General features: G+C 39.8%; 1 protein-coding gene across 1 annotated transcript; it reads left to right on the forward strand.

Annotated features, from left to right (window-relative positions):
- The first annotated feature begins 281 nt into the window (after positions 1-281).
- Positions 282-25,369, forward strand: LOC143279704 (heterogeneous nuclear ribonucleoprotein F-like). Its single transcript, XM_076583812.1, has 10 exons — positions 282-335; positions 2,708-2,820; positions 4,540-4,695; positions 10,231-10,371; positions 14,669-14,807; positions 18,785-19,014; positions 19,847-20,076; positions 20,928-21,063; positions 22,240-22,608; positions 24,331-25,369. Exons 2-10 carry the CDS (start codon positions 2,739-2,741, stop codon positions 24,420-24,422), a joined length of 1,575 nt encoding a protein of 524 aa, XP_076439927.1. The 5' UTR covers positions 282-335; positions 2,708-2,738; the 3' UTR covers positions 24,423-25,369.
- The last annotated feature ends 847 nt before the right edge of the window (positions 25,370-26,216 follow it).

Genomic DNA, 26,216 nt, shown 5'->3' on the forward strand with positions numbered 1-26,216 from the left:
GGAGTATCGGGCTGACCCCCCTCGTTGAATCCGTCAGTCATTTCATTCATTTCTGTTCTTAATAAATTCTTTTTGACAGACGTGTTTAAACTTAACGGTAATTCTTTGTCATGCGTTTGTGTGGGTGGGTGAAGTTTTAATTATAAATGCGGGGAGTCGATGGTTTAATTTGGTATATTATGTGTGTGAGACCACGACATTACAGACATTTCTTTGTCATTAGGAGGAAAACAATGACACAAAGTTGTCGTTCGTGACACAACTTTCCCAGAGTTCCATATGGTGAAATGCGCCGCTTGTCCACTTCCTTTTTTTGAGCTGGGGGTTTAGAACAGGTACAGAATCACGTACTTCATATAGTTTGATGAGACATATACGACATAACGAATTATTTGCTTGCCCAGTTTATGCCATCATCGAGTCCTAAATTTGATGCAATATACTGAGTACTGAGCAGGAGTTTAAATTATCGAATTATGTGTCTTTGAATGCCAAAGGCTTAACGCCGCTCATGCCTCGGCATGAGCATGTTTTCATTGTGTGATTTGAGACGGAAGCAAACACATTGCTTTGATTGATTGAATGTATGGATGTGTCTCCACGTTCCTGTCTCCACTGACCTAGCCCAATTCTTTGACCTTTTTGGCTTACAATGAACAGTCAATAAATTTTCAGTATTCATAAAAATATTTTGGTGAAAAATATGTATATTATATTTTTGAGAACTGCTGCCAAACTGGGCTTGGAAACCATCCCCCAGTTCAGTGCCGTTTTGTGGGAAATAATTATGGTAACCCATTCTGTTGATTGGTCTCACCATGGTTAATTAAGTGAAATGGTTCAGGGTTGATTTGCATTGTTTCTATTTTTGTTCCCTAAACAAGTTACTTGACTGATTACAAATTTGTGGGAGTTGAGGGTCAGACTAAGAGTGCAGAAAAAACATTTTATAACATAAATCTGACTTTTGGTTTAGAACATTCTGTTGAGTTACTCTGGGTGGCCAATATTTTGTGTCCCCATGTCCAAATTTGAGAAATTTCAAAGTTGTGTGCCAAACTGCACATCAGTTGTTTACATGATTACCTGGTAACACTGACACGCATTTTAAAGGCCCATACAGATTGTATGGTTATCTGGTGTCATATTTTATTTCTTTGATTTCTTTATACACACAGATGGACAACTTTTTATTATATATATATATATTTATTTATATTATATAAAATTATATAATACAGGTAAAGTGTACTGATGTGGGCTACAAAAATCAGTACAATAGATCTGCATCATGCATTCCCAGAAGAGATTTAATTTAAGGATCCTTCATGCACAATGGCATTTGAGCAAATATGCCTTTGAAGATGACCCATAAAGATGGGAAGATGATGTATCAATACATGCACAGGTATTTTTTTATGATTGGGATTAGTCTGCTTAAATTGCATTGTAGCATTGTCTCCCCCATTCCCAGTTAGTAGCAGGAGCAACTTGATAATTACTCAATAATAACAATTTACTCTGGCATGGATTTTAACTGGTCCTGAAAACAAAAAACAAAAACAAAACAAACTTGCATTGACTTTGTCACTTGAGGCTTGTAATTCAAACCTTTCAGTTTGTTTTTGAGATCTTTTTGTATCCCTCCAAAAGATAAAAAGCAAAATATAACTTCATGAAAAAAGTTGAAATTGGTCTCTGGGTACTCAGTATATTGATTCACATCCATCCTATTGACAAGCACCTATATTGATTCACATCCATCCTATTGACAAGCAACATATATAATATTTGTGACACTGCTGTATTTATTGTATTGGTCTGCTGCAAGAACTTGCAGAGCAAAAGCTTGAAACAGTTCAATTATAAAAGAATAAGTTTCGGACGGAAAGCCAAGTGTAACCCTAAATGTCAAAACATAACTGCTTGTTAAGAAACAGGAAATGATCAGCAGGAGTACTGATAGTGAAACAAGTCTCAGTCTGGGCTCATTTCTGTTTTTGACTTAGTTGACCATGTCTTATTTCTCTACAACCTTCGCCTCTCATATGCACAGATACACAGCATCGTTTTTTTGTCTGCCATATAAGGCATGCACAATTTCCACACACTCATTATGTACCGGTACACAAATTTTGCATGGATCTGTCAGTTTCCCTCAGCATGTACACACATACATTCACACACACACACACCTGCACACATAACAAATACACTTCAGCACACACTTTGTAAGGACATGTGAATGCCAAATATAAAGAATGCAGAAGCTACTGTTTGTAGGATACATTGATACAGTACGACCGTCTCTATTTTTAGGTTTTAATCTTGACCATCTGATATTGTCAAAAGGCACTAATCATCGGGAAATGTATTGATAAATGAATGTGTGACTTTTTGCTAATAATTCATTTTAGTCAGGTGTTCTGTTTAAAAACATGGTTTTCATGTTATTGATTTGTTGGAGAGTCAGTAGGCAAACTTGATCCTTAAGAGAAAAAACAAAACGCCCAATCCTTTTGTTCTGAGGAGTTACCAGTAATCTTTAAGAATACGCAAGTTTCAGTCTTGTGTTTAGAATTATTTTCCAAAGCGTAAACTTTACTAGCAATCTCATCTCATGGTATAAGGTAAAGATTCAATAATTTTTTTTTCAAAAGATGACTTGCAGTTTGTTTTGATACACTGTTTACATTTTTTTTTTCAGACAGGCAGTTAGTTTTCCTATCAACAGAAACATGGGTGAAGAAGGGTTTGTGGTTCGCTGCAGAGGTCTGCCATGGACAGCAACCCCTGAAGATGTTGTCAAGTTTTTTGAAGGTAAAACATGATATACTTGACATTTATATGAGGAGGATCCCGTTTTTAATATACATATATCCATTATTTATTGTTTATTTATTTATTTTTTTAAAATTCAATAAACAATTTTTATTTCTACTGTTGTTACACATTCACATGCCAAATGAAAATAACAACCATATTATATGAGTCAAACAAGGTTCATTTAAACTATCAGTATCAGTTGAGTGTTTCATTTCAGTATGAATATTGTTATTAAAGCCAAGGATTACATGCATGGAAAGCACATGTGAATCTTACAAGGTTCATTCAAACTATCTGCAGAGATGCCAACTGTTACGATTTCGTCGTATTTTGTTACACTCAATCAGTTTATTTAGATGTTATGCCAATGTCTGAATTGTTCAGACGAGTTCATTTTCAACTACATAGCATGATCACATGCTTTCCTGTCATAATATTACCCAGTCAGTCTAGATCTATCGATCATGAGACCAGGGCAGTCTCGGTCAGTGTCTGTGCCCAATGGATTAAGATATGGAATGCCAGGAAGGAACAAGTGGCTCGAAACAGAAAGTCAGCCATGGATTCCAGTTGTGAAAAACAAGACGAACAAAGACCAGGGAAGTGATATATTGCCACAGATGTGTCAGCTATAAAGAAGCAGTGACAGGAACAGAAGTTTCACCAAACATACACCGAAAAATACCTGAGATAATCACTCCTTTTGGGGGAACTCACATGCTTCTTGTACTGAGTGCGAGTTCAATATAAACAATTAACATTAACAATAAAAAAAAAACAGCCTCCGATAAGCATTTACACCGTGTTGCATGTAGGCCCAAGTGTTTGTATGCCTTGTAGATAAAATGTACATTTGCTGATGTGGCTCGGAGTCCATGTGTTCCTACCAAAATCAGAATATTCCATCCAAATTTCTTGATTGTTTCAACAAACTCTTGACAGGGGTTGACATCTCTGTATCTGTTGCATGTATCATTTCAATATTTCAATGTCCAAGAATTTACATGCATGGAAAGATAGACAACACATACACACAGATACATGCAGTCTTCATTTTCTCATGTAATACTGATAGCTTATTACATCATATTGTTTCTTATCACATCACATTATGATATTATCATTCATTGTATTACGTTATTTTACATAATACAGAAATACGTACACACACACACACACACACAAATATATGCACACTTATAAAGTTTGTATCAGTGTTTGCATACACAGTTGAATATGATATTTGCATGAAACGGTAATATTCTAATCATAATATGCAAAACACTGTTTATTATTTCTGTAATTATACTCCCATGTTTGGTGATACATGTACTTACCATGTCAAACTGATGCATTTGAGTTTGACATGGTAAGTATGTGTATCACCAAACATGGAGTATTATACAAACTACTCCTATCATATGCAAAACACTTTGTTATTTCTGTAATAAAAAAAAAGATTAAACATTTTTGTCAAAAAAATCCACAGAGCTGACGTGCATAAGTAACAGTATAACCCATCTGGATTATGAATATCATGTTGATAGCATGGTAATGGTTTAATGTTTTTTACCAGCACAGATGAATTATTTTCCTGTTTTTTACTTTATCATCCTGAATATTTCTGAGTTGTGTGTGTGAATCCTCATTTTGTCGTGTATTGATTGTGATTCTATCCAGAATATTTTTCATTGTGCATGACATCCTTTACAGGTTGTCGGATAAACAGAGGGCAGGATGGGGTACACCTTACCCTGTCTAGGGATGGGCGGCCCAGTGGGGAAGCCTTTGTTGAATTTGCCTCTGAAGATGATGTTCAAATGGCTCTCAAGAAAAACAAGGACCATCTTGGGTCAAGATACATTGAAGGTCAGCAGGTCCCACTCTTTTTGTGTTTTATTTGTGTTTGCATGCATTTGTGTTTATTTAAGTAAAAAGATGTAATGGTACAGAAACCAGAAAAGGTAACAGAAAAATCAACAACAGCAAAAAAACAAAAAACAACAAAACAAAAATGAATTTAAGGAAAGAAAGAAAAAGAAGAAAGAACAAACCTGGTGCTTTATGACCTGAATACAACTTGGGTTAAAAAAAATTCAGTCTTATTTAATCAGTCTTAAAGAATTGTATGATGTGTGAATTAAGCAGAAAGAATACTATGAATTTAGAATTCAGTATGGTAGAAGAAGTATTTTAAATATTGTGAAAAGACACACAAGGTTGATAATGCTATCCAAATTTTACAATATGTATATATGTATCAGTCAAAAATCCTGCAGTTAATGACATCAGTGTGAAGGTTTTGATAAAACAGAAAAAGTCCCTTAATATTCAGTTAGTGGCAGTTTGATTATTTTTTTCAATGAGCCTTGTTTTAATCATAACTCTTTTAGTTTTACTGACATTTCCAGTCTTCATTCTTTAAAAAGTGATTAATACCCGTATCATTACTAGCCATATTTTGATACTAAAACATGTTGCCTTGTTGGACTTCCACAGCAGAATCCTTGGTTTGAATTTGAATTTTGATAGCACCTGATGGGTAAAAGGTGAATATTATTCCAGTCCCCACAGTCAAACTCAGTACAGTGATTGGTTACAATGAGAACAAAAATATTACAAAGGGAGCAAAAGCCCTACTAAGTGAGGGTTAGGGATGAGTGTTGAAGGTGACAGAACAATGGGGATGAAAGTAGAAATATTTGATTTAGTTAATGTTTCCTTTTAATTTTTATCAGTCCTAGTACAGTGATAGTTATGGCCACCATATAACTATAAGACCAGGTCAGATAGATATATGTGCTACTGGTAACCTGGATCCCAGTACTACCTGTCACAGGGTCGAATTGCTGGTGACTAAACCAGCACCCCCACCAGTCCTCTCAGGAGGATGGTGAGGAGGGTGGCTAGACACTCTGGTGGAATTAAATGACCAATCAAAGGGCGCCAGCTCTGGAGAGCTACCTGCAGCCACCTAGCTAAGGGAGTAAACCCTGACAGAAAATCCGGTGTGGGGCCCCTGAGGCGGTTGGATGGCAAACTGTCTTTTTCCGGCAGCTCCTGCGGCCGCGTTGGCACCAAAACGTAACAACCTTGCCGTTCCTTTGGATCTGTCAGCGAGGTGGAGAGGGGGGACAAGCTGCATGGGCAACAGCCTGTCTTCCATATTACATTGCCTAGGCTTATATCCGTCCATCCATCCACAAACACCTTGCACCTAAAACCTGGAGAGGACACTCCAGCTTCGCTACTAGCACTAGCGTCGGAACAACATGTGAAGCAACAGTTACTGGTTATAAGTTAGCACTCAATTGGGGGTTGCTTCTGACGGTGGGAGGGACCCTCATGTCCCACTGGACAGCTACCGCCCGCCCAAGCTGGGCAGCCCTCAGTCAGTTAGGTGCTGTCCCGTGATCACCTGCCTTCTTCTATGGGTGTATGAAGATTAGGAGAATATCCGACAAGCAGGTCGTTAATTTCCGCACCAGGCAAAAAGAAAACTTCAAGAAACAGATCAACAATGAAACTGGCCTGTTGGAATGTCCGGACGATGATGCCTGGGCTCTCCCAAGATCTGCAAGACATCAGCGACACCAGAAAGACAGCCGTCATAAACAGCGAGCTGAAGTGACTGAATGTGGACATTGCCACTCTGCAGGAAGCATGGCTGGCTGACTCGGGAACACTAAAGGAGAGGGACTACACCTTCTTCTGGCAGGGAAAGAGCTCTGATGCCCCAAGAGAGTATGGAGTAGGCTTTGCAGTCAGGAACAGCCTGCTGAACATGATCGAACCAGGCAGCGGCGGTTCAGAACGACTATTGACTCTCCGCCTCAACACCTCCGAAGGCTATGTCACTCTCGTCAGCGCATATGCTCCAACACTGTCCGCCTCTCAAGATGCCAAGGATGAGTTCTATGAAAATCTGGCATCAACCATAAGGAACATCCCCAGGACAGAACAACTTGTTCTCCTGGGCGACTTAATGCCAGAGTGGGCGCAGACAACGATTTGTGGCCCTCCTGTCTCGGTTCCTTTGGAGTGGGGAAAATGAATGAAAATGGACAGCGACTTCTTGAGTTTTGTACCTGCCATGAACTGTGCATCGCCATCTCCTTCAAGACGAACCCCCAGCACAAAGTCTCCTGGAGGCACCCACGCTCAGAACATTGGCACCAACTGGATCTGATCCTTGTAAGACGAGCTGCCATCAAAAACCTTCTCCACACTCGCTCTTACCACAGCACAGACTGCGACACAGACCACTCTCTGGTATACTGCAAGATCAGACTGCAACCAAAGAAGTTCCACTGCACAAAGAAACAAGGGAACTCTCGCATTGTCGTCAGCAAGATGTCTCAGCCAGACCTTGTAGAACAGTTCGCAGAGGCCTTTGAGAGAGAATTCGATGCATTGCAGCCCAGAGACTCTGCCACAGAAAGATGGGAAACACTACGAGACACCATGCACCGCATTGCTATAGCCACCTTTGGGAAGAAAACCGCGAAGTCCCACGACTGGTTTGAGGCCAAATCATCAGAGATGGCTCCCAATATTGAGGCCAAGTGCGCTGCACTCACTGAGTACAAACGGTCACCCAGTGAGAAGAACCTGCAAATCCTCAGGGCCGCCAGGAGTAAGGTTCAGTTTAATGCCAGGCGATGTGCAAATGAGTACTTGACAGAGCTCAGTGAAGAGATACAGAATGCTGCTGATAGAGGCAACATCCGAGGGATGTATGATGGTATCAAGAAGGCACTGGGACCAACACAGAGCAAGACTGCCCCCCTCAAATCCTCCACTGGGGAAGTAATCAACGATCCTAGCCAGCAGATGGAGAGATGGGCAGAACACTACTCCGACCTCTACTCCACAGAAAACATGGTGTCCAACTCAGCCCTCGATGCCATCAAGTGCATGCCGGTCATGGAAGAACTTGATGCAGAACCAACTGAGGACGAACTCAGCAAGGCCATTAACAGCCTGACATCAGGCAAGGCACCTGGCAGCGACGGAATTCCCCCAGACCTCATTAAACTTTATTATTTAAACACTGCAAGACTACTCTTCTGCATCCTCTGCACACAGTCCTCTGTCAGTGCTGGAATGAGGGAGCTGTACCGTAGGACATGAGAGACACCAAGATATCACCCTCTACAAAAACAAGGGTGAAAGGAGCGACTGCAACAACTACAGAGGCATCTCACTTCTCAGCATTGTAGGCAAAGTCTACGCTTGGGTCCTCCTAATTCGCCTGCAGAAACTGGCCTGAACGCGTTTACCCGGAATCGCAGTGTGGTTTTCGAGCAGAGAGATCCACTGTAGACATGATCTTCTCCCTTCGCCAAATCCAAGAGAAGTGCAGAGAGCAGAGGATGCCCCTGTATGTCACATTCATTGACCTCACCAAGGCCTTTGACCTAGTCAGCAGAGACGGCCTTTTCAGGTCTCTTCGAAAGATTGGCTGCCCCCCAAACTGCACAGCTTGATTGAGTTCTTCCATTCCAACATGAAAGGGACGGTGCAGTTTAATGGTAACCTCTCCAAGCCCTTCGACGTACGCAGCGGTGTCAAACAAGGCTGTGTCCTCGCCCCCACCCTATTTGGAATCTTCTTTGCCCTTCTCCTGAGACATGCGTTCAGCACAGCGCAAGAAGGGATCTACCTGTGGACCAGATCAGATGGCAGGCTCTTCAATCTCGCCAACCTCAGAGCAAGGACAAAAGTCCATGAAGCCCTCATCAGAGACATGCTCTTTGCTGACGATGCCGCAGTTGTGACCCACACCCAGCGGGACTTGCAGTCACTAATGGACCGCTTCTCCCAGGCCTACAAAGATTTCAGTCTGACCATCAGTCTCAAGAAGACAAATGTCCTAGGCCAAGACACACCATCTCCACCAGCCATCACCATTGATGACTACGAGCTTGAAGCCATCCATCAGTTAACTTACCTTGGGTCCACAATCACCGACAACCTCTCCCTTGACACCGAGATCGACAAGAGGATCGGGAAGGCAGCCACAACGCTAGCCCGCCTCACGCAAAGAGTGTGGACAAATCCCAAGCTGACCACGAAGACAAGGATGGCTGCATACAACGCCTGCGTCCTCAGCACCTTGCTGTATGGCAGTGAGGCGTGGACCACACATGCTTGTCAGGAGAAAAGGCTCAATACCTTCCACCTGAGAAGCCTATGGCACATACTCGGCATCTCCTGGCAAGACAAGGTGACAAACACTGAAGTCCTGACTCGCGCTGGCCTCCCGACCATGTATACCATGCTGGACCATGTATACCATGCTGAGACAGCGTGGGCTGCACTGGCTGGGCCACGTTCACCACATGCAAGATGGTCGCATCCCAAAAGACATCCTTTATGGAGAGCTCGCCACGGGGCAGAGAAGCATCGACCACCCACAGCTGAGATACAAAGACGTTTGCAAACGTGACATGAAGGCACTTGAGATCAACACTGAGTCATGGGAGGGCTTGCAGATGACCGCAACAGATGGAGAAGCACTCTCAAGAATCAGCTACGGATTGGTGAGGACAAACTGTCAGCTGCTGCAGCAGAAAAGCGAGCTCACAGAAAAGGGACGGCAGCTGACAGACCAGCATCAGCTTACACATATGATCGCTGCAACAGAGACTCTCTCTCGCATCGGTCTCTACAGTCACAGGCGACTCGGCTTGGTCCAAGCAGACAGCCCAGTTAGACATTAGGTTGGATATAGACTAATTGAAAGTTCAGATTGAAGGAACAAAATCAAGGTCACAGTGTGCAACTTAAAATGAGGTATTGTAAAAAGGAATTGTGTTAAGTACCCTCCCTTACTTTTTGCCCTATTGCTATTAGTTTATTTCCTGTCATGGATGAAGTGGGCATTACATGTGAGTTATGAAGGCCATATCTCACCTGTTCTTACATGTGTGCCATTTTGTTGATTTCATGATCTTTGTAACAAAAACTGTCAGTTGAATGCAATGTCCCGAGTTGAAAAAAGGATCAAGAAAAAAATTAAGCTGCCTCATAAACAAGTACATTATATTTTATTGATATATGTTATTGTTTATTTCTGCATTTCTTTGTGTAATAATTAAGCTAAAATCTGGTATTGTCATTAGCATCAACTTTAACACTACCCCAACCCTGTTAGCTGACTTTAGATACATGAAGATTATGAATTGGTTTATGAAGATATTGAAATAAGATACATGAAGATTTTGAACTGGTTTGTGAAGATATTGAAATAAGATACATGAAGATAAGATACATGGCGATTTTGAACTTTATGAAGATATTAAAATAAGATACATGAAGATTTTGAACTGGTTTATGAAGATACTGAAATAATTACAAGTACAATTTTGATGAAATAGTATTGGTTTTTTGTGCTTTCAGTGTTTCGCTCAAAGAAGGGTGAGATGGACTGGGTTGTGAAGAGATCAGGGATTGAGACCAATAACCTGGCCGATGCTGTGGTCAAACTGCGGGGAGTGCCCTTTGGTTGTTCCAAGGAGGAGATCGCACAGTTTTTCACAGGTGTGGTTGGGAACACATGCAGATTACTTTAAAATCACATTTATTTTGTTTAAAAAAAAAAATCAAAAAAAATCTAGTTGTAAATATTTGATAGAATATTATATACATGTGGAAGGAAAAGGGTAAGCTTTTGGCACTTTCTTTTAGCAAACTCCAAATCAAATTCCAACTTTTATAAAACTAAAAAGGAAAAAAAAGAGAGAAGTGAGGTGGATGAAGAATTGCATAAATGACACAAGTTCCTGTGTATAAAAAGAAAAAGCACAACTTTTAAGAAGCTAAATGTTCATATTTGTATTTAAATATAAAACTTTTGTTTCCATATCTGTAGATATTCACAGTTATATACAGATGCATCTGTGAAAAGATAGGTTTCTTAAAATGATGTGTAATTAAAACAGGCGAATAATACTTGTCAGGATTTGGGAAATTAGATGTTGCTCTCTGCCCTTGTAGGCAAAATTGTTACTGCTTATATTCTGTGTAGAAATCGGGGAAATCAGTGTTAGGGTTAATGTGACTGTTAATTTTGGCAGTTAGTAATATGATGGGTTAATGCAGTTCTTTTTTTGTGTGTGGGATGTGGTGATTGCACAAGAAGGGTTGGGGGTGAGAGGGACTGGTGTTATGGTTTAATTGTTAACCTGTATGTTTGATAGTTTGTATGTTTGTGTTTAAAGTGATTGCTTACAGATATTTGTCAACATACGATGTTTGATATTTGGTTACTGTGGTGTGTATGGGATGTCAGGTTATTGTGAAATGTGTGTGTGTGTGTGTTTTGGGGATGTAAAGTGCACTTAATCGAAATTTGACATTGTACCTGGTATTAAAATGGTATATATGTTTTGATTCAATAATTGTAGGGGAATTGGGATTACGATGCATTTGGATAAGATGGTTAGTATCCACTGTCAGTTTTAAAGCATTTGTTGCAAAAATGAGCTTGTAACTTCATGTAAATGAAGATGATTAGGGTGTGTGTTTGGTGCAGATAAATGTTTGGGATGTTAAAAGTCTAATAGCTTTACTTTGTGTGTTCATATTTGTCTTGTAATGATTATGTGGTGTATTTGGAATTAATTACAATGTTGCAGAATGTTATTCTTGCTAGTGAGATGGGAAATCTGAGTGTAAATAGGATGTGCAAGTTTGGTCATTTTATGAGTAATGTTGTTTGCTTTTTGTGTGTGTAGTGAATAAGTTTAAGAATGGAAAAAAAATATCTCCAGCAGAGAATGATGCATTAAATTCTCACTTGACAACTCCCATCCTGGAGTCCTTTAATCCAGCCCAAATCAAGCAGTAAAGGTGGAAATGGAATAAAAAGGGGAAAAAAAGGAATTATTTCTCTGCCATTGATGGCTGCTTCATACTGATGTATGTGTTGGGATATAAACTTTCTATGTGGTTGTTGGTGGGAAAGGCTCATCTATTAGGTCCTCTGAGGACAGGGCTGACTGCCACTTTGGTAACCTTCAGGCAGAATGCATGCTTGAAGACTTGGAGAGACGGATGCAGTGGCTGAATGGTTAGAGTGCTGGATTTTTGCCCAAGTGTCGAGTTAAAACCTCGGTTTTGGCGCACCTTTTGGGTTAAGGTTGGAGACTTTTCTCCCCAGGTCAAAAGTGTGCAGACCTGCAAGACTTGCAAGTGCTTGAAAACCCATTGTGTGTATACACATGCAGAAGATCAAATACACACGTCAAAGATCCTGTAATCTATGTCTAGTGTTTTGTGGTTTACGGAAACAAAAACATACCCGGCATGCACCCCCCCGGAAATGGAGTATGGCTGCCTAAATGTGGAGGTAAAAACAGTCATACATGTTAAAACCCACTCAGACGTGAGTGAACATGGAAGTTGCACCCCATGAACGCTGAAGAAGAAGATTGCTTGGAGAAAGACTTACACACCCTTTTGAAGTACTTAAGTTTTTTTCTGCCCTAGGCTGTTATGTAAGGCTTCAATCCTTTGCTTGATTGAGTCAGACTGTTCCTTTCCATATCTAGCTCCTTTTGCATGTTGCATTTTTCATAGATGTGTATATGCATCAGTCCAGATGCTATGACACCTCCATAAATCTGAAAACTGGAAAAGTGAAACTGTTGATGTGGGCTGGTTTTGGGGACTCTGAGTAGGAATTAGCAGCATTTGAGAGTTCTTGCAACAGATGGCTGCAGATTATTTTTGTTTTATTGGGTAGTTAGGAGACAACATATTTTCTGAAATATGAGGATATTCTGTTATTGAGTACACCTATTAACAAGAATGTCAGGTTAAGCACATGTCAGTTTGGCCTATGTGGATAATTATGTGTATGATATTGGCAGTTATGGCAAATTAGATTATATGTTATGTATTGTCTGATTGGATCATGTTAATGAAGTAGGTGCTTTGTTTGGTATGTCTCGTTAATCCAAAGCTTGTGTTTTGCAGTGTTTGTGAAAGCGTTTGTCTCAGATGCTAGCTTATTTTATGGCAGTTTGTGGTATTGGTTTTCACCCTTTTAGTTCCAAACCTATTTTGTGCTCAGTGACAACTATTTTTCAAGGAATTTTTAGACATGGAGGGTGATCATAGAAAATTCTCGCATGTAAACTACCGACAGAAAGTATATTTAACCTACACTTTTCTTAAAGGAAAATCAACCCACTACTGAATGATAAAAATTTCACATGAATTTAATGATTTTGGGTTAGGAAAATTGCTTCATTGACATGGATAGATATTTTGTCCTCGGGCACTTTTTTGCACACTGAAGTGGGATGGAATTTCCATCCTGGGCACTTGAGGTGCTCAATGGATTGTGTACTTATTACAAAAACAGCATTACAAATAATAGTATAACTGTCTTAGGACAGGAGACAATTTGGAATGTCAGTACTGGGTAGAAATTGGAGTGTTTGTGGTCTTGGATATATGGGAGTGTTTTTATATGCTATCAGTCCTGCCTTTCTTTGTTTCATTATTGTTGCAGTGAGTCCCACGCAGGTCAAAACACAAATAAAAAAGCACCCTTTTTTGCAGTCTCACTGAGATTTTTTTTCTGTTTGTCAGTATTACTTTTATGAACTGAAAGCAGAATGTTGGAATAATAGTTACAGGACTGAGTTGGATGAGGAACGTTTTGTGAAGCATGATGGAAAATACACATGGAGAGAGTATGTATGTGTACATGCCTATGCATAGACATCTGATCTAGTCAAAATTCTGAAAATTTACAAAGTGATGAAACAAATCTTTGGGATTGGCAGGTCTGTATTGCATGTGGATAAATGTGGTGTGAGGAATTTGGTGATATGTGTAATTGTGTTCATATGGTCATATGATGTGACGGGTGCAGGTGGCTGAATTCTAAGCACTGGGTTCTCACCTGAGTTTTTGTGCTCGATCCCCAGTTATGGTGCACATGGTGGGTTAAGGGTGGAGAATTTCCGATTTCCAAGTTCAACATTTTATATGTGCAGACCTGCTAGTACCTGAACCCACTTTGTGTGTATACGCTTGCAGAAGATCAAATACGCACATTAAAGATCCTGTTATCCACGTCAGTGTTCAGTAGGTAATAGAAGAACATAACCAGTGAAAACAGAGTATGGCTGCCAACATGGTGGGATAAAAATTGTTGCACACGTAGAAACCCATTTTCACATATTCAGGTGAACATGGGAGTTGCAGCCCACAAATGCAGAAGAATATGTTGTGGTAGCTTAGGGGAGGACTGAAAAGTAAAATTTTGTCAGGTAATGGTAATGTAAGATATGTAATTTGAAGAGCTGTGTATGTATGTTCAGGGTGTTGGCGGTTTAATATGTAAAAACCAGAGATGTAAGTGTAACAAGTTATGTCTGAAGTGTTGGTATTTTAGGTATTTGAGTTGATATCTGTTAAGTTGTGATGTTTTGTGTTTGTGATAATGTTGTGATTTAAAAAAACAAACAAAAACAATTGGGCTAATATGATAGGTGATTTGGGATTATATTTTAGGTATTCTTTAGAGTAACATGCTTAGTTTAAGTAATTTGATAATTTGGGACATGTTTAGGTGTAGTCAGTGGGTGTGCTTTTGTTTGGTTAAATTTGTAGTTGAACTGGGATTGATTCTGTAACAGTACATTGATTGAAATGGTGGGTCTGGGTATCAACAGTTGACAGTTTGATGATCTTTATATGAATGGAATCATGGGTTTGGGACTGTGGACTGGTATTCATTGTGGTTGATGTTTTCAGGGTGCCTACCTTCTCAGACTGGGTGCTTAAATTTGCTCTTGTTTTTGTTGGGTGGGCGGAGTAGGATTGGAGATTGTTCCCAATGGGATTATGCTACCTGAGGATCGTCTGGGGCGCAGCACGGGGGAGGCCTTTGTACAGTTCGCTTCCCAGGACATAGCAGAAAGGGCCCTGGGTAAACACAAGGATCGCATAGGGCACAGGTGGGATGGCTGGGCCTGATGGGGCACATTATATTTGTTGTTAAGTTGTTGCCTTTTTTTTTTCCTTTTGTCTGGGCTCAGTGGTTGGGTGTATGGTGGGGCCTTGGGTCCAAATGAAAGTACAAGGGATTGATAATGAATCATGGGTTTAGTGATGACTTAAGTTTTTGGAATGGTAATGAAAGTTTGGGATCCTTTTGGGCAAACAACATATATCCTTTTTTAAGCAAAAATATGGTGAGTATGTGATGAGAATATAATTACTTTGCCTTGCAGTGTTTATTACTGACATGTTGTAGTTGATGTAAAATTGGCATAATTAATTTAGTCTGGCAGGTTTACTGGGTGCATGATTTTAACTCTTATGTCTTTGACTCTGAAGCAGCATTTAGCTCCTTTGTGTGTGTGTGTGCATGTATTTGTGTCTCTGTGTGTTCAAGCTTCAAAGGTTCCTGTCAGTCTGTTTCATCCAAGCCTTCTGTTATCCATTTTAGGTTGAGAACTGCTGATACAGATTTGATCATGTTTTAAGACTAAAGACTTCTATGGCCTGATTACTGTGATGTGTACTTTGACAGTGCTCACTTGCTAAGGGGGGCTGTCAGTTCTTTTAAGTTTTCTGTGAATGGAAGTCATTCATTCAGTTTTATCCTATGCATTTTTCATTAGTGGTAAAATTACAGATTTACTGGTTATCACCTGTACTTCTCAAATCAAATGCATTCTTAAGGTAGCCGGAGTGAATCAACCATTCAGTATCATTCTTTGTACACATACTGAAGGCTTATTCAGTAGTGCATGCAAGCTGGATCTAAAACAAGGGAACACATTCTCTCTCTTTCTTTCACACACACATGGGCGCATGCACCCCCCTCCCCCTCCCCACACCTGTACACACATGTGAAAGTAGTGCCTCAGAGAAAATTTCCTGTCCAATGCCTACATCATCTGTGTGTCACTCAGAAGCATTCTTTCCTAGAACCACTTCATTTCATTGGCATATTTTCTTCCAAACTCAGACTTTTTGCCAGGAGTTCCCTGGCCAGAGCAAACATGGAATGCTCTATGGTTAGTTTACTCAGATTCCATGTATAAAAGACCTATTTAAATGGAGGAGGGCCATTAGATCTTCCACCATCCTTCTGACTTATTGAATATTGTTAGATTTTACTTAAAAAAAGAAAGTAATGGAATACCCTCCCACACCCCCTTTCAAAATCAATTACCAACTTGACTAATAAACCTATTGATCATCTTTCATGTGTTATCCATTGGCTTGGCTTCTGTCTGTCCACTATTCTTCTTGGCAGGAAAAGAAAATCTTCACACTATCCAAAATGATACATTTATTTGGTAAGAAATCAAATTGCAGTGAGATGTGTAAGGGAATTGTTGGACTGGGAAAAACACTAAACATGGTCAGTTGGATGTTGTGTGTTTGTGTGTGCCCCATCATCTGCACTGTTTTTGGTGGCATTACTCCCACTCCACTCATTCAAGTCCCCTGTACATGGCCATCCCCAGGTTTGTCTGTCACAGTCCCAGCATAGGCAGGCCACAAAGAACTATTGATATATATATTGCCAGGAGGCCACAGATTAGAAGAGACCCCGCACTGCTGCTGAGTCACTTGCTGCATGGTGTTCAGTGGTGCCTGTTCTTATTCAACATGCTAAGGACACCACCTGCAAAGTCCCCTACTGACTACAGTTCACTCAGTTGTAGAGCCAGACTTAGTGAGCATCCTTGCCAGAGTGAGACCACTACCCTGTCCCCCAGACAACAATCCCCAGCAAATCTGAAGTCAACACTGAAGACCTTGGCAGGACTTCGCCAAGAATGGAAGTGAAGGGAATTGGAAATAAATGAGGTCACCATGAGAATTGGGGATGAAAGGTCACAGACTTTGGGACTTTTTGAATTTTAATCTTTTTATGATGAATGACGATGATGATGCTCATGCTGCTATGGAGGTCCATTTTAGGCTGGGGACTACATCACAAGGCTGTATTTTTATGCTTCCTTTCATAATGATATCCCAGTGCCAACCAAGCCCAAGAGATACAGTTACTTGCAGTGTCCGTCAGGAAATTTGAGCAAAACACCCAAAGATGCATCCTTGAAGTGGAGGTCAATGGGGAAATATTGATTTGATTACAAATTTGTGATCTTTGAACTTTGAGGGGCAAAAAGAGGACAGTTCTGTTTACATAAACTCACAAGGAAAGTGTTGAAGAACACTCCAGTATGCTCCAGTGAGTGAATACAATGTTTTGTTTGTCAAATATGTTGGATTGAAGGAGGTTATGATCCAGTAGTAGCTGTGCCAGACCTAAACAAACATATGGTGATGTGTTTGATTTATTGATGGGAATTTTACCTGAGCAGCACCTACTACAATATACTTTGTGTGTGTTTCATTTTGTAGTCATGTTCATGCTTAGTTTGTCTGTTCAGACCTTTTGTGTACACACACACACACACACACACACACACACGCATAAACACACACACACACACACACACACTTAGATCTTGTTGATAATACATGTAGCATGTGATTTAGAGATGTTTTCAGACCCATGTACTCAGTATTTAGATGTAATAATATTACATGACATCTGTGAACATTTTTGGATAATTTTGACCATTGCTTCAGAAAGGAAAATGTGCCATGGATTTGTAGGAATGTTCTTTTTGTCAGTTTTCTAAATCACAGTTGGAATACATTTGGGCATTTTGGGTGTATCCTTTTATTAATCTTTGGTCTTATATCCATGTATAGATCTTGAATGTGATCCATATAATTATGTTTACAAACATGCCTACCATTCTGGAAAAGCTGTGTTTGTTTCCAAAAAACATAAAAATTGATGACTTTTTCAGATATTAAGGCCGCAGAGAGAGAAAAAAAAAGGTGTGGGGTAGGGGGACACCTTTTCTCAGGTGGACAAACCTTACGACAGATGGGAAGTTATTACTTGAACAGTTTGCGCATGCACATAAATCCATAAAGGGCTTCATAAGAGCCAACGCTGAACTGAAAAGATGACTAGCTGCCACAAGTGAATGTGTCAGAGTGAAGTTAACTGCAAAAAACAAAAACAAAACAAACAAACAAAAAAAAACCCCAAAACAACAGTGCCACTAGACCTTCAAGAAAAAACACAGGGGATGGTAGCCATGTTCACACCAAGGAGAGAAAAGCATCATATTTGTGAGAATATAGTGTGTTCATGAAAATTCTTGATATTTTCAGTTTCTGATTTTTTCATCATGTGTACCTGATGCTAAGATTTTATGATAGGCATTAATGATTATGTATATTATATGCAGGGGTAAAAGACCCACAAGCACTTGCTGTATTCTAACTTATGCTGATCCCTAAAATACCTGTCTGGCGATGCAACAATTTCTGTTTACGTTTCTGGCTCTGCACATAAGTTTTGGTTTCTCATGTTTTGGTCATTAATTTGGTTGAGTTAATGAGTTTATGGGACATGTTGGTAGTGAAAATGCTTGAACACAGTTGAAGGTAATGGCATATGATCTGTAAGGATAACAAGGTAACACACACACACACACATCTGCACTTAAAACTGCTTTTTCCATGGTACTGGTAGTGTGTCTATGTTTGATTTTCTCTCCTTTTTATTTTATTTTTTATGTTTTTGATAGGGGGATGTGAGAAGGGTGGGTGGGGGCATGAGCGGAATCATAATTCACACAACAAATACACATACACAGACATATTTCTTTCACATGTACACCTGATGCTTTTCTACTGATATTATCTTATAGGAGGTTAAGGGTGGAGGGGTTATAAATTGTTTAACTTTTGTTTGAAGTCTATGAATTTATTTTGCACATACTTTATGAACTAGTTACTTGAAAAAGATGAAAGATTTCAAGGCCCCAGGAAGTTAGGCCAGTCATGATTATCAAGAACGGTTGTGGGTTCTCTTCCCTAACAACAGGTACATTGAGATCTTCAAGAGCAGCATGGGGGAGTGCCAGGCAGTGTTTGGAACCCAGGGAGGCATGCGTCCTCCAATGGGCATGGGGATGGGAATGGGACGTCCGGGCCCTTACGACAGGAACGAACGCTTTGGGAACATGCCCATGGGTATGGGCATGGGCAATATGGGTGCTCCAATGGGGCCAGGGCCATTTGCTGGAAGAGGTCGTGGCGGTCGAAACCTGAAAGGTTTGTTATGAGATCCATAGCTTTTTTTCTATTTTTTTAATTTTCTATGATGTCTCTGCAGTGTTTTCAGCAAGTGTTTTGCTACATTGTTTTGTCTTTTTGATTTGCTGGCAGTTGTGAAACATACCTCAGACTGCAGTTTGGCCAACAGAAATAGTGAGGCAGGTCTCCAACAAAGAAATTTAGACATTTGGTTCAGAAGTAAATTTGGAGTAACTCAAGATGTACTTTAAAAATATTTAGAAATTGATCATGTTTAGTGGAGATTTTGTGGTGTTAATATTGTGTTCATGTCTTTGTGCTCTTACAAAAATTCTTCAGTTTTATTGAAGGAAAATCAGTATTTTTACTTTCGGTTTTTAAAAATAGCAGGCTTATGGCTGTCATTCTATGAAAATTTGCAGTGACTGCTTTATATGAAAAAAAAAGGTCTTGACACCCTTAAGAAGTTATTTACAGTTCAAATTGACATTGGCCATCCCTGATGAGTTTGAGAATTTGAACAAGATATTACTCTGCTCAAGTTTCTACTGCTGACTACTGAGTTAGAAAATGTGAAGAAGATTCTTAATGTGCTCAGGTTTCTGCCAAGTCAGAAAATGTAAACAAGATTCTTACTGTGCTCCAGTTTCTACAACTGAGTTTGAAAATATGAGCAAGATTCTTACTGTACTCAGGTTTCTACTGAGTCAGAAAATATGAACAAGATTCTTAAATCTTACTGTGCTTAGGTTTTTACTGAGTCAGGAAATTTGAAAATGATTCTTAAATCTTACTGTGCTCAGGTTTTTACTGGGTCAGAAAATGTGAACAAGATTCTTACTGTGCACAGGTTTCTATGAGGAAGAGTTTGATGACTACAGCATGGGGTTCAGCAACATGTCCTTCATGGCCAGTCGGGGACGGGGAGGGATGCGACCTCCCCGTGGGCGGATGCAGGGTGGCATGATGATGGACGACCGGCCCAGGGGGCCACCTGGCAGTCAGTATGTCAGCAAGACGGGCCACTCTGTCCACATGCGAGGCATGCCTTTCCTGGCCATAGAGCAGGACGTCTTTGATGTGAGTGTTGACATTAACACGTCATTTGTTCCTCATGTTCTCTCCCCTCCACCTTTGTGGTTCAGTCATCGTGAATTCCTGTCATCATTCCCACTCTTTCTTCTGCTTTTGTTGTGAGGCAGAATAAGACAGAAAACTGTTGGATTTGTTGTACTGTCTGAGATGATCTTATTAGTATCTATGTAGATGATAGTAACAAATTTCTCTGGTAAGTGTATGCACATACATGTACACCCCGATACACCCTGAGAAAAGCTTGAATTTTAGAATGTCATTCAGACAGCCATTGTGTCTTGATATCTCCAGACTTTTTGTTGAATTGTATGTCATTATGGACACTTGAGTAACTTTGTAATTTCATACTTCTTTCATAGACCTGTTACTGTGGAATATCATCCAGCTTTGGGAAATTCTTGAAGTTTATATTTAAACCAAAAATTGACTCTGTACACAGCTTTGATTTGTTTTTCTGATGATTTTTCTCCATTAGTGAAATAGGAAAGACATAATTATGAGAAAAATATGTTCAAGAAGTGATGTCAGAATTTGTACTGTATTTAAAAAGAGTAAGCTACATCTAAGTGTGGTTGCTCAGTTTTCAAGACTTTGTGAATAATGTAGGGTTAAGTAGTACTTACAGACTGAATTATATATATTAAAAAAAACACCTGTATTATATGATGATACTGGGAGAATAGGGAATTACAAAGGAATAAATGTAGGAATGTCTTGCATTTTCTGTTTTGATTTTTTATTATTGCATCTGAATACTTAACACAGAATTCCAGTTTCCTGAGTCTTATAAATACAATTTTCCTGTGGCTGTTACCAGTGTCATGTTCTGTTTCCAGTTCTTTGCACCCCTGCAGCCAGTGAGGGTTGACTTTGAGTATGGACCAGATGGTCGTCGCACTGGAGAAGCTAATGTGGACTTTGCCACGCACCAGGAGGCCATGGAAGCCATGAAGAAGCACAGAGCAAACATGCGTATGTATCCATCCCATTATTTGTGGTCATCCTTGGTACTCACAGTAACACATTTTGCGGATGGAACACTGTACTCTGTTATTTATTGAATTGAATCTGTATTTTATTCACCAGTGTTTTTTGGTTCTTTCCAGTCAGTGTCTTCATTTCGGGCAGACTTGCGAGACTGATGTTGGGAGGGGGGGCGGGGGGGGGGTGGATCCAGAGGGTTGCTAATTTTCTCTGGATCTATGGCTTAGCTATTGCTGTCATTACTAAAGGTTTAGTTGGTGATATCTTCAGTCTTAAGGTTTAGTTGGTGACGTCCTCAGTATGGTGAATCAAACAGCAGCGCTGCACATCGCCAGTGTGACTACACAGCGCAGGATCTTCCCTAAAGTTACTGGTGCTTTCTTTGTGATCTGAGGGCTTGGACTCTGAAAAAATCATCCTAGAGTAGTTGAGATAAATGGCAAGATTATTCAACATAGGTAGATCAGCAAAAGAAAAAAAGAGGAAAAGCTGTTTACACCTTTTGTCATATTCACCCCATAAATTGTTGGTTTTTTAAATTTTTGTTTATAATAGATATATTCTTTGACCCTCACATAAGGCCTGGCCATCCTAATTGCTGGGATTAACCTTCTGGTTGATTTCGGGGAGCATGGATTCAGGTTACTTATTTGTTGTTAGATTCCACCTCAACATTTTATTACACCCACATGCGTGTTTGGTTTCTATGTAAAACAGGCGAGTCTAGCCACTCTGGTTGATGTATATGTTAAGAGAAGTGATTTTGAAATGTTTTATGAAAAAAGGTTTGTTCTGCTATGATTTGAAAATGGAAACAAAAATTAATCTGTTAACAGGATAACTGTTCAATAGATTTGGGAATTGATGTTGGAATAGTAGAATTCACACTTATATGTTTTTAAGTTTGATTGAAGTCACATTCATAGTCATACATAACATCATGTTCATGTTTCCATTAACTGTGATGTTTTTCACTTCTTCTTTGTCATTCTTGATTTAACATTGTTTCCATTGCTGTGTAAAGAAACCAACTTGATAGGAGTTTTATTAGTTCTAATATTCTGGCAGGCAAGTACATTGATAACACTGTGATGCAAGTCTTAGTCACATAAGGTGGTTTTCTGGCCCAGGTAAGACTGATGAATTTGCTTTAAAATCTTTCAGAGCATCGTTACATTGAACTGTTTCTCAACTCCACCCCCAACACACGTGGTGGTCTGGATGGCTGTGGTGGTGGCTATGCTGGAGACATGGGGGGTGGCTTCCCAGCCAGCAATATGGGGGGTGGTGGAGGTGGAAACTTCAGTGGCAGCTCTGGAGGTGGTTACGGCAACAACACTGGCAGTGGTTTTGGCATGGGAGGTGGTGGCGGTGGTGGCAGTTACAACAGCAGCAGCTTCAGTTCAGGACCTGGCCAGCAGTTCAGCAGCAACATGGGTGGGGGTGGCTATGGCATGGGGGGCGGCAACATGGGAGGTGGCAGCATGGGTGGCAGCAACATGGGAGGTGGCAGCAGTTACGGTGGAAGTCAAGGTGAGTGCAGTCTTGTTGGACACCATTCCTTACATGGTAGTGTGTATGGGAATCCCTTTGCAAGTCTGTCATGAATCTCTTTGCAAAGCCAGTTTTCTTAAACAGGCATTTTTGAATGGAGTGTCCATCAAATGAACAAGAAGATTAAGGAAAAGGCTCAAATTTTGTACACTGACATTCATTTTCTTGATTTTGGCCCAGTTAAGAATGGATCTGTTGCTTGGTTTAGTTACTGAAAAATAGAAGTGGTGAATCATCCATGCCCGCCCATTGAAAATAAGAAAGACACAAGTGTCAAGCGCGTAAAGGTTTGAAATGGACTGATTGGATGGAGCAAGATGTGGGTTTGAGGTAACTTAGTGCTATGTAGCCACACAACTTTGCAAGGCTTAGCACTGGCTGACATGCAATGGTGTGACACACTGTTGTAGATTATGCCAAAATTGTGGTGATATGGTTTGGCACAAACCTTATATCAGAAAATTTGCAAAAGATTTAAAAGAATCTGTTGATATTTCTGCTGGGGGAACAGAAAAAGAAATGCAGTGCACAAATAATTATTTTTTACTTCCATATAAGTGCAGTGCAGCAACAATTCCCACTTTGCCAGTTAATGGGAACTAATGTACACCGTTATCATGCTCGCCATGTCTTGAACACATTTCTGAAACATTTATTTTAAAAGGTGAATGTTTTCAATAATTAGGTAATGTTTCAGTGTGCATTAACTCACTCGGGACGACAAGTTTTCTCCCTTGCTTTTCCCCACAGACGGCCCATTTGTAAGGGTTTGGAAAAAAATTACAAAAAATACAAAATACTGTGTAAGAAAATGAAACTTTCAGAACTGGTTTATTACGTGTTGAGCTATTACATATAAAAAAAAAATCAAATTTCTCATCTTATTTTTACAGTTTTGCCATATGTAGAAAATACTGCCAATTTTTCACCCCAAATCACCATACCCATGCTCGCTTTCTGCATTAAATTCGCTTTCTTCTTCGTCGTCATCCACCTCTTCAGTGTCCGACACTTCAGTTTGTAGCATTTCAAGTACTTCGGCAACCCTAAAACGTTGCCGTCACTGCCTTGTTCGCTTCACAACATTCTGAGAAGAGCCCGCTTTGCTAACAGGCTGGCACGCAAGCAGACAACCGGTCAGTGACTTTTGTCAGCGTGTGTGCGAGACAGGCCACACATCCCAGGCTGACCAATCATACTGTTCGATTGTGGAGTGACCCAGAATAGCGCACTCTGCTTGGCTAATCACAAAATCACATGTACAGCGCATGATGGAATTTTACTTTCGGAGAATGTTATTCCATTCCTTCGTCCGAATCCGAATACATTTTGTGTAGGAATGCATGAGCATTCCTTCGTCCGGAGAGAGTTATCTTCTATAAAGTGTTTTTTCTTCTTTTAACACTTGTGATAGCCTTGTGTCAGAATTTGGTTTTGAATACAGATAAATCCTTATATCTGTGTGGCATACAGGCTGCAGGCACCAAATATGATGAACATGTTCCAGAGCTCCATTGGTGGGTCCTGAGTATTTTGCAGTCTTGTGCGTGCTTGCCTGCCTCTCTTTACATTGGCTTGCACTTTTTCTCATTTGAGAGTGGTATCATGTATTGCTGGAAAATACCCCCCACACAAAATTGGATGATACAAAGTGTTGTCAGCCAGGGCATGGAAACTGACCCAGTGAAGTGCCTGTTACAGGAGGCATGAACAGCTTTATGGACGGCGGTGGATACAGCAACATGGCCAGCAGCATGGGCAACATGCAGAACCCCAACTACACCGCCTTCTGATTGCCAGTGATCAAGCATAGCAGCAGACAGTGGATGGAGGGAGAGGGAAGGGGAGAAAAGAGAATGGGGAAGGATGTGGGGGCGCGTAGGATTATTAGAATTGTCAGTCTGGCGCAGTGTGTGAATTAGTAGTATGACGTGAATGGTTTGGAACATTTGTGAAGGCAGAAGAGATGGTATGTCACAGCTGCATTCATGGCAGATGCGGATCATGTGGTTGTATGGCTTGTGTGAAATCATTGATATGCAGGTAGAGTAGTAGTATTCATTCAGAAAGCCATCACAACTTGTTCAGATGAAGGAATTTGAGGAAGTTGTGCCAGTTTTTGGTTGTACTTTTTTTCTTCTTCCATTATTCATTGTGTGATGGATTTCCTGCCACCCCATCCCCTTTTTTCTCTACAGTTACATGCATTTGTGAATGCCATGTTATTATGCAAAATACTATAAATAAAATTATTTCTTATTTTTTTATGGGATAAGAGGAAAGGATGTAAAATGCTTTGTAAGATAACCATTTTCAGATGCTATAATTTGCAAGAGATGTGTTTATGTTGTTATGTGTCAGTGATCCTTTTTTTTTTTTTTTTTTTTTTTTTTTTTTTTGCATCCTGCCCCATGACCAAATCAGAATTGGAAAATTACCTCACTTGTTCAAGTTGCATAGAGATAGAAATTTTTTTTGATACGTTGTGGGCTAAAGTTAAAAGCCCAGTAAATCCAATTTTTAGAATTATGCTTAAATTTCATGTTTGAAATAAAATGCTTTTACTTCCCTGCACTTGACTTCAGTGCGCACACAACTTAGTTTTGGAGCGACCAAACCTGCCAATGTGCTTTTCAAACCAACCACACAAAAAAAGAAAAATATTTGTGTATAAAACACATACCCTAAATACCCTCCAGTAAGCAAAATGAATCTCACTGCAGTCATGGTATAGTTTATTTGTTAAAAATGTTTCGGTTATTGCTTTAATTGCTCAAAGGTGTGTTTTGAAATCAGATTCTTAAGTATGCTTACTGGTAAACAAGATAAAGTGGTGCTTATATAATCATGAAGAATTCTTTTATCCAGTGTCCCTTTTTTATGGCATCCATTAGGTCAGACATTTTAGAGGGGACCTGGTTGTCGAGTTGGTTTTATGCTGGACACAGTTACTGCGTAGTTGTTACATTTTACTTTGCTTACAGTTGGTGTTCTGTGTCGCAATGCGTTCTTTATCTGTGCAGCATAAACCTGATTATCAAATCTTGGTTTCAGATTCTGTGTCTTTTTTTTTTTCTTTCTAATACCTAATTACCTTTTATCCATCACAGATACATGTGGTGAAAAGGAGAGGCATGATATTTTCAGTTCATTTTTTTCTGGTTTGTTCATTTCAAAGTATTCAGATAAAAAAAAAAGAAAAAAAAGAGACTGAAACATCATATTATTGTACTAACACCTGCGAGTGTCTTCAAACGAACGAATTGTACACTGTGAGACTTAGGATTAAAATGTTGGACATAAAACGCTAAATTCATATTTACAATATACTTTTGCGAGTTCATCTGAAAAAAAGAAAAAGAAAGAAATTCTGCTTGGGAGATCATTGCCTTCAGTTGGGCTGCAAATATATATGTTTCGTTTTTGTTTATAGATAAGTCATATGATGCTATTGAGTTTTGAGAGACCACTTGTTCCTTAGTGCGATTGATTTTTGGTGGGGAAAGCACACAAGGTATTGTGCTTGTTTGTTATGTAAGAGGTACTATTTATGGAAGATTTTCTTTGTTTTTAATAAAACATGGACA

The sequence above is a fragment of the Babylonia areolata genome, chromosome 1, assembly GCF_041734735.1.
Source record: "Babylonia areolata isolate BAREFJ2019XMU chromosome 1, ASM4173473v1, whole genome shotgun sequence".
In the NCBI taxonomy this organism is placed as follows: domain Eukaryota; kingdom Metazoa; phylum Mollusca; class Gastropoda; order Neogastropoda; family Buccinidae; genus Babylonia; species Babylonia areolata.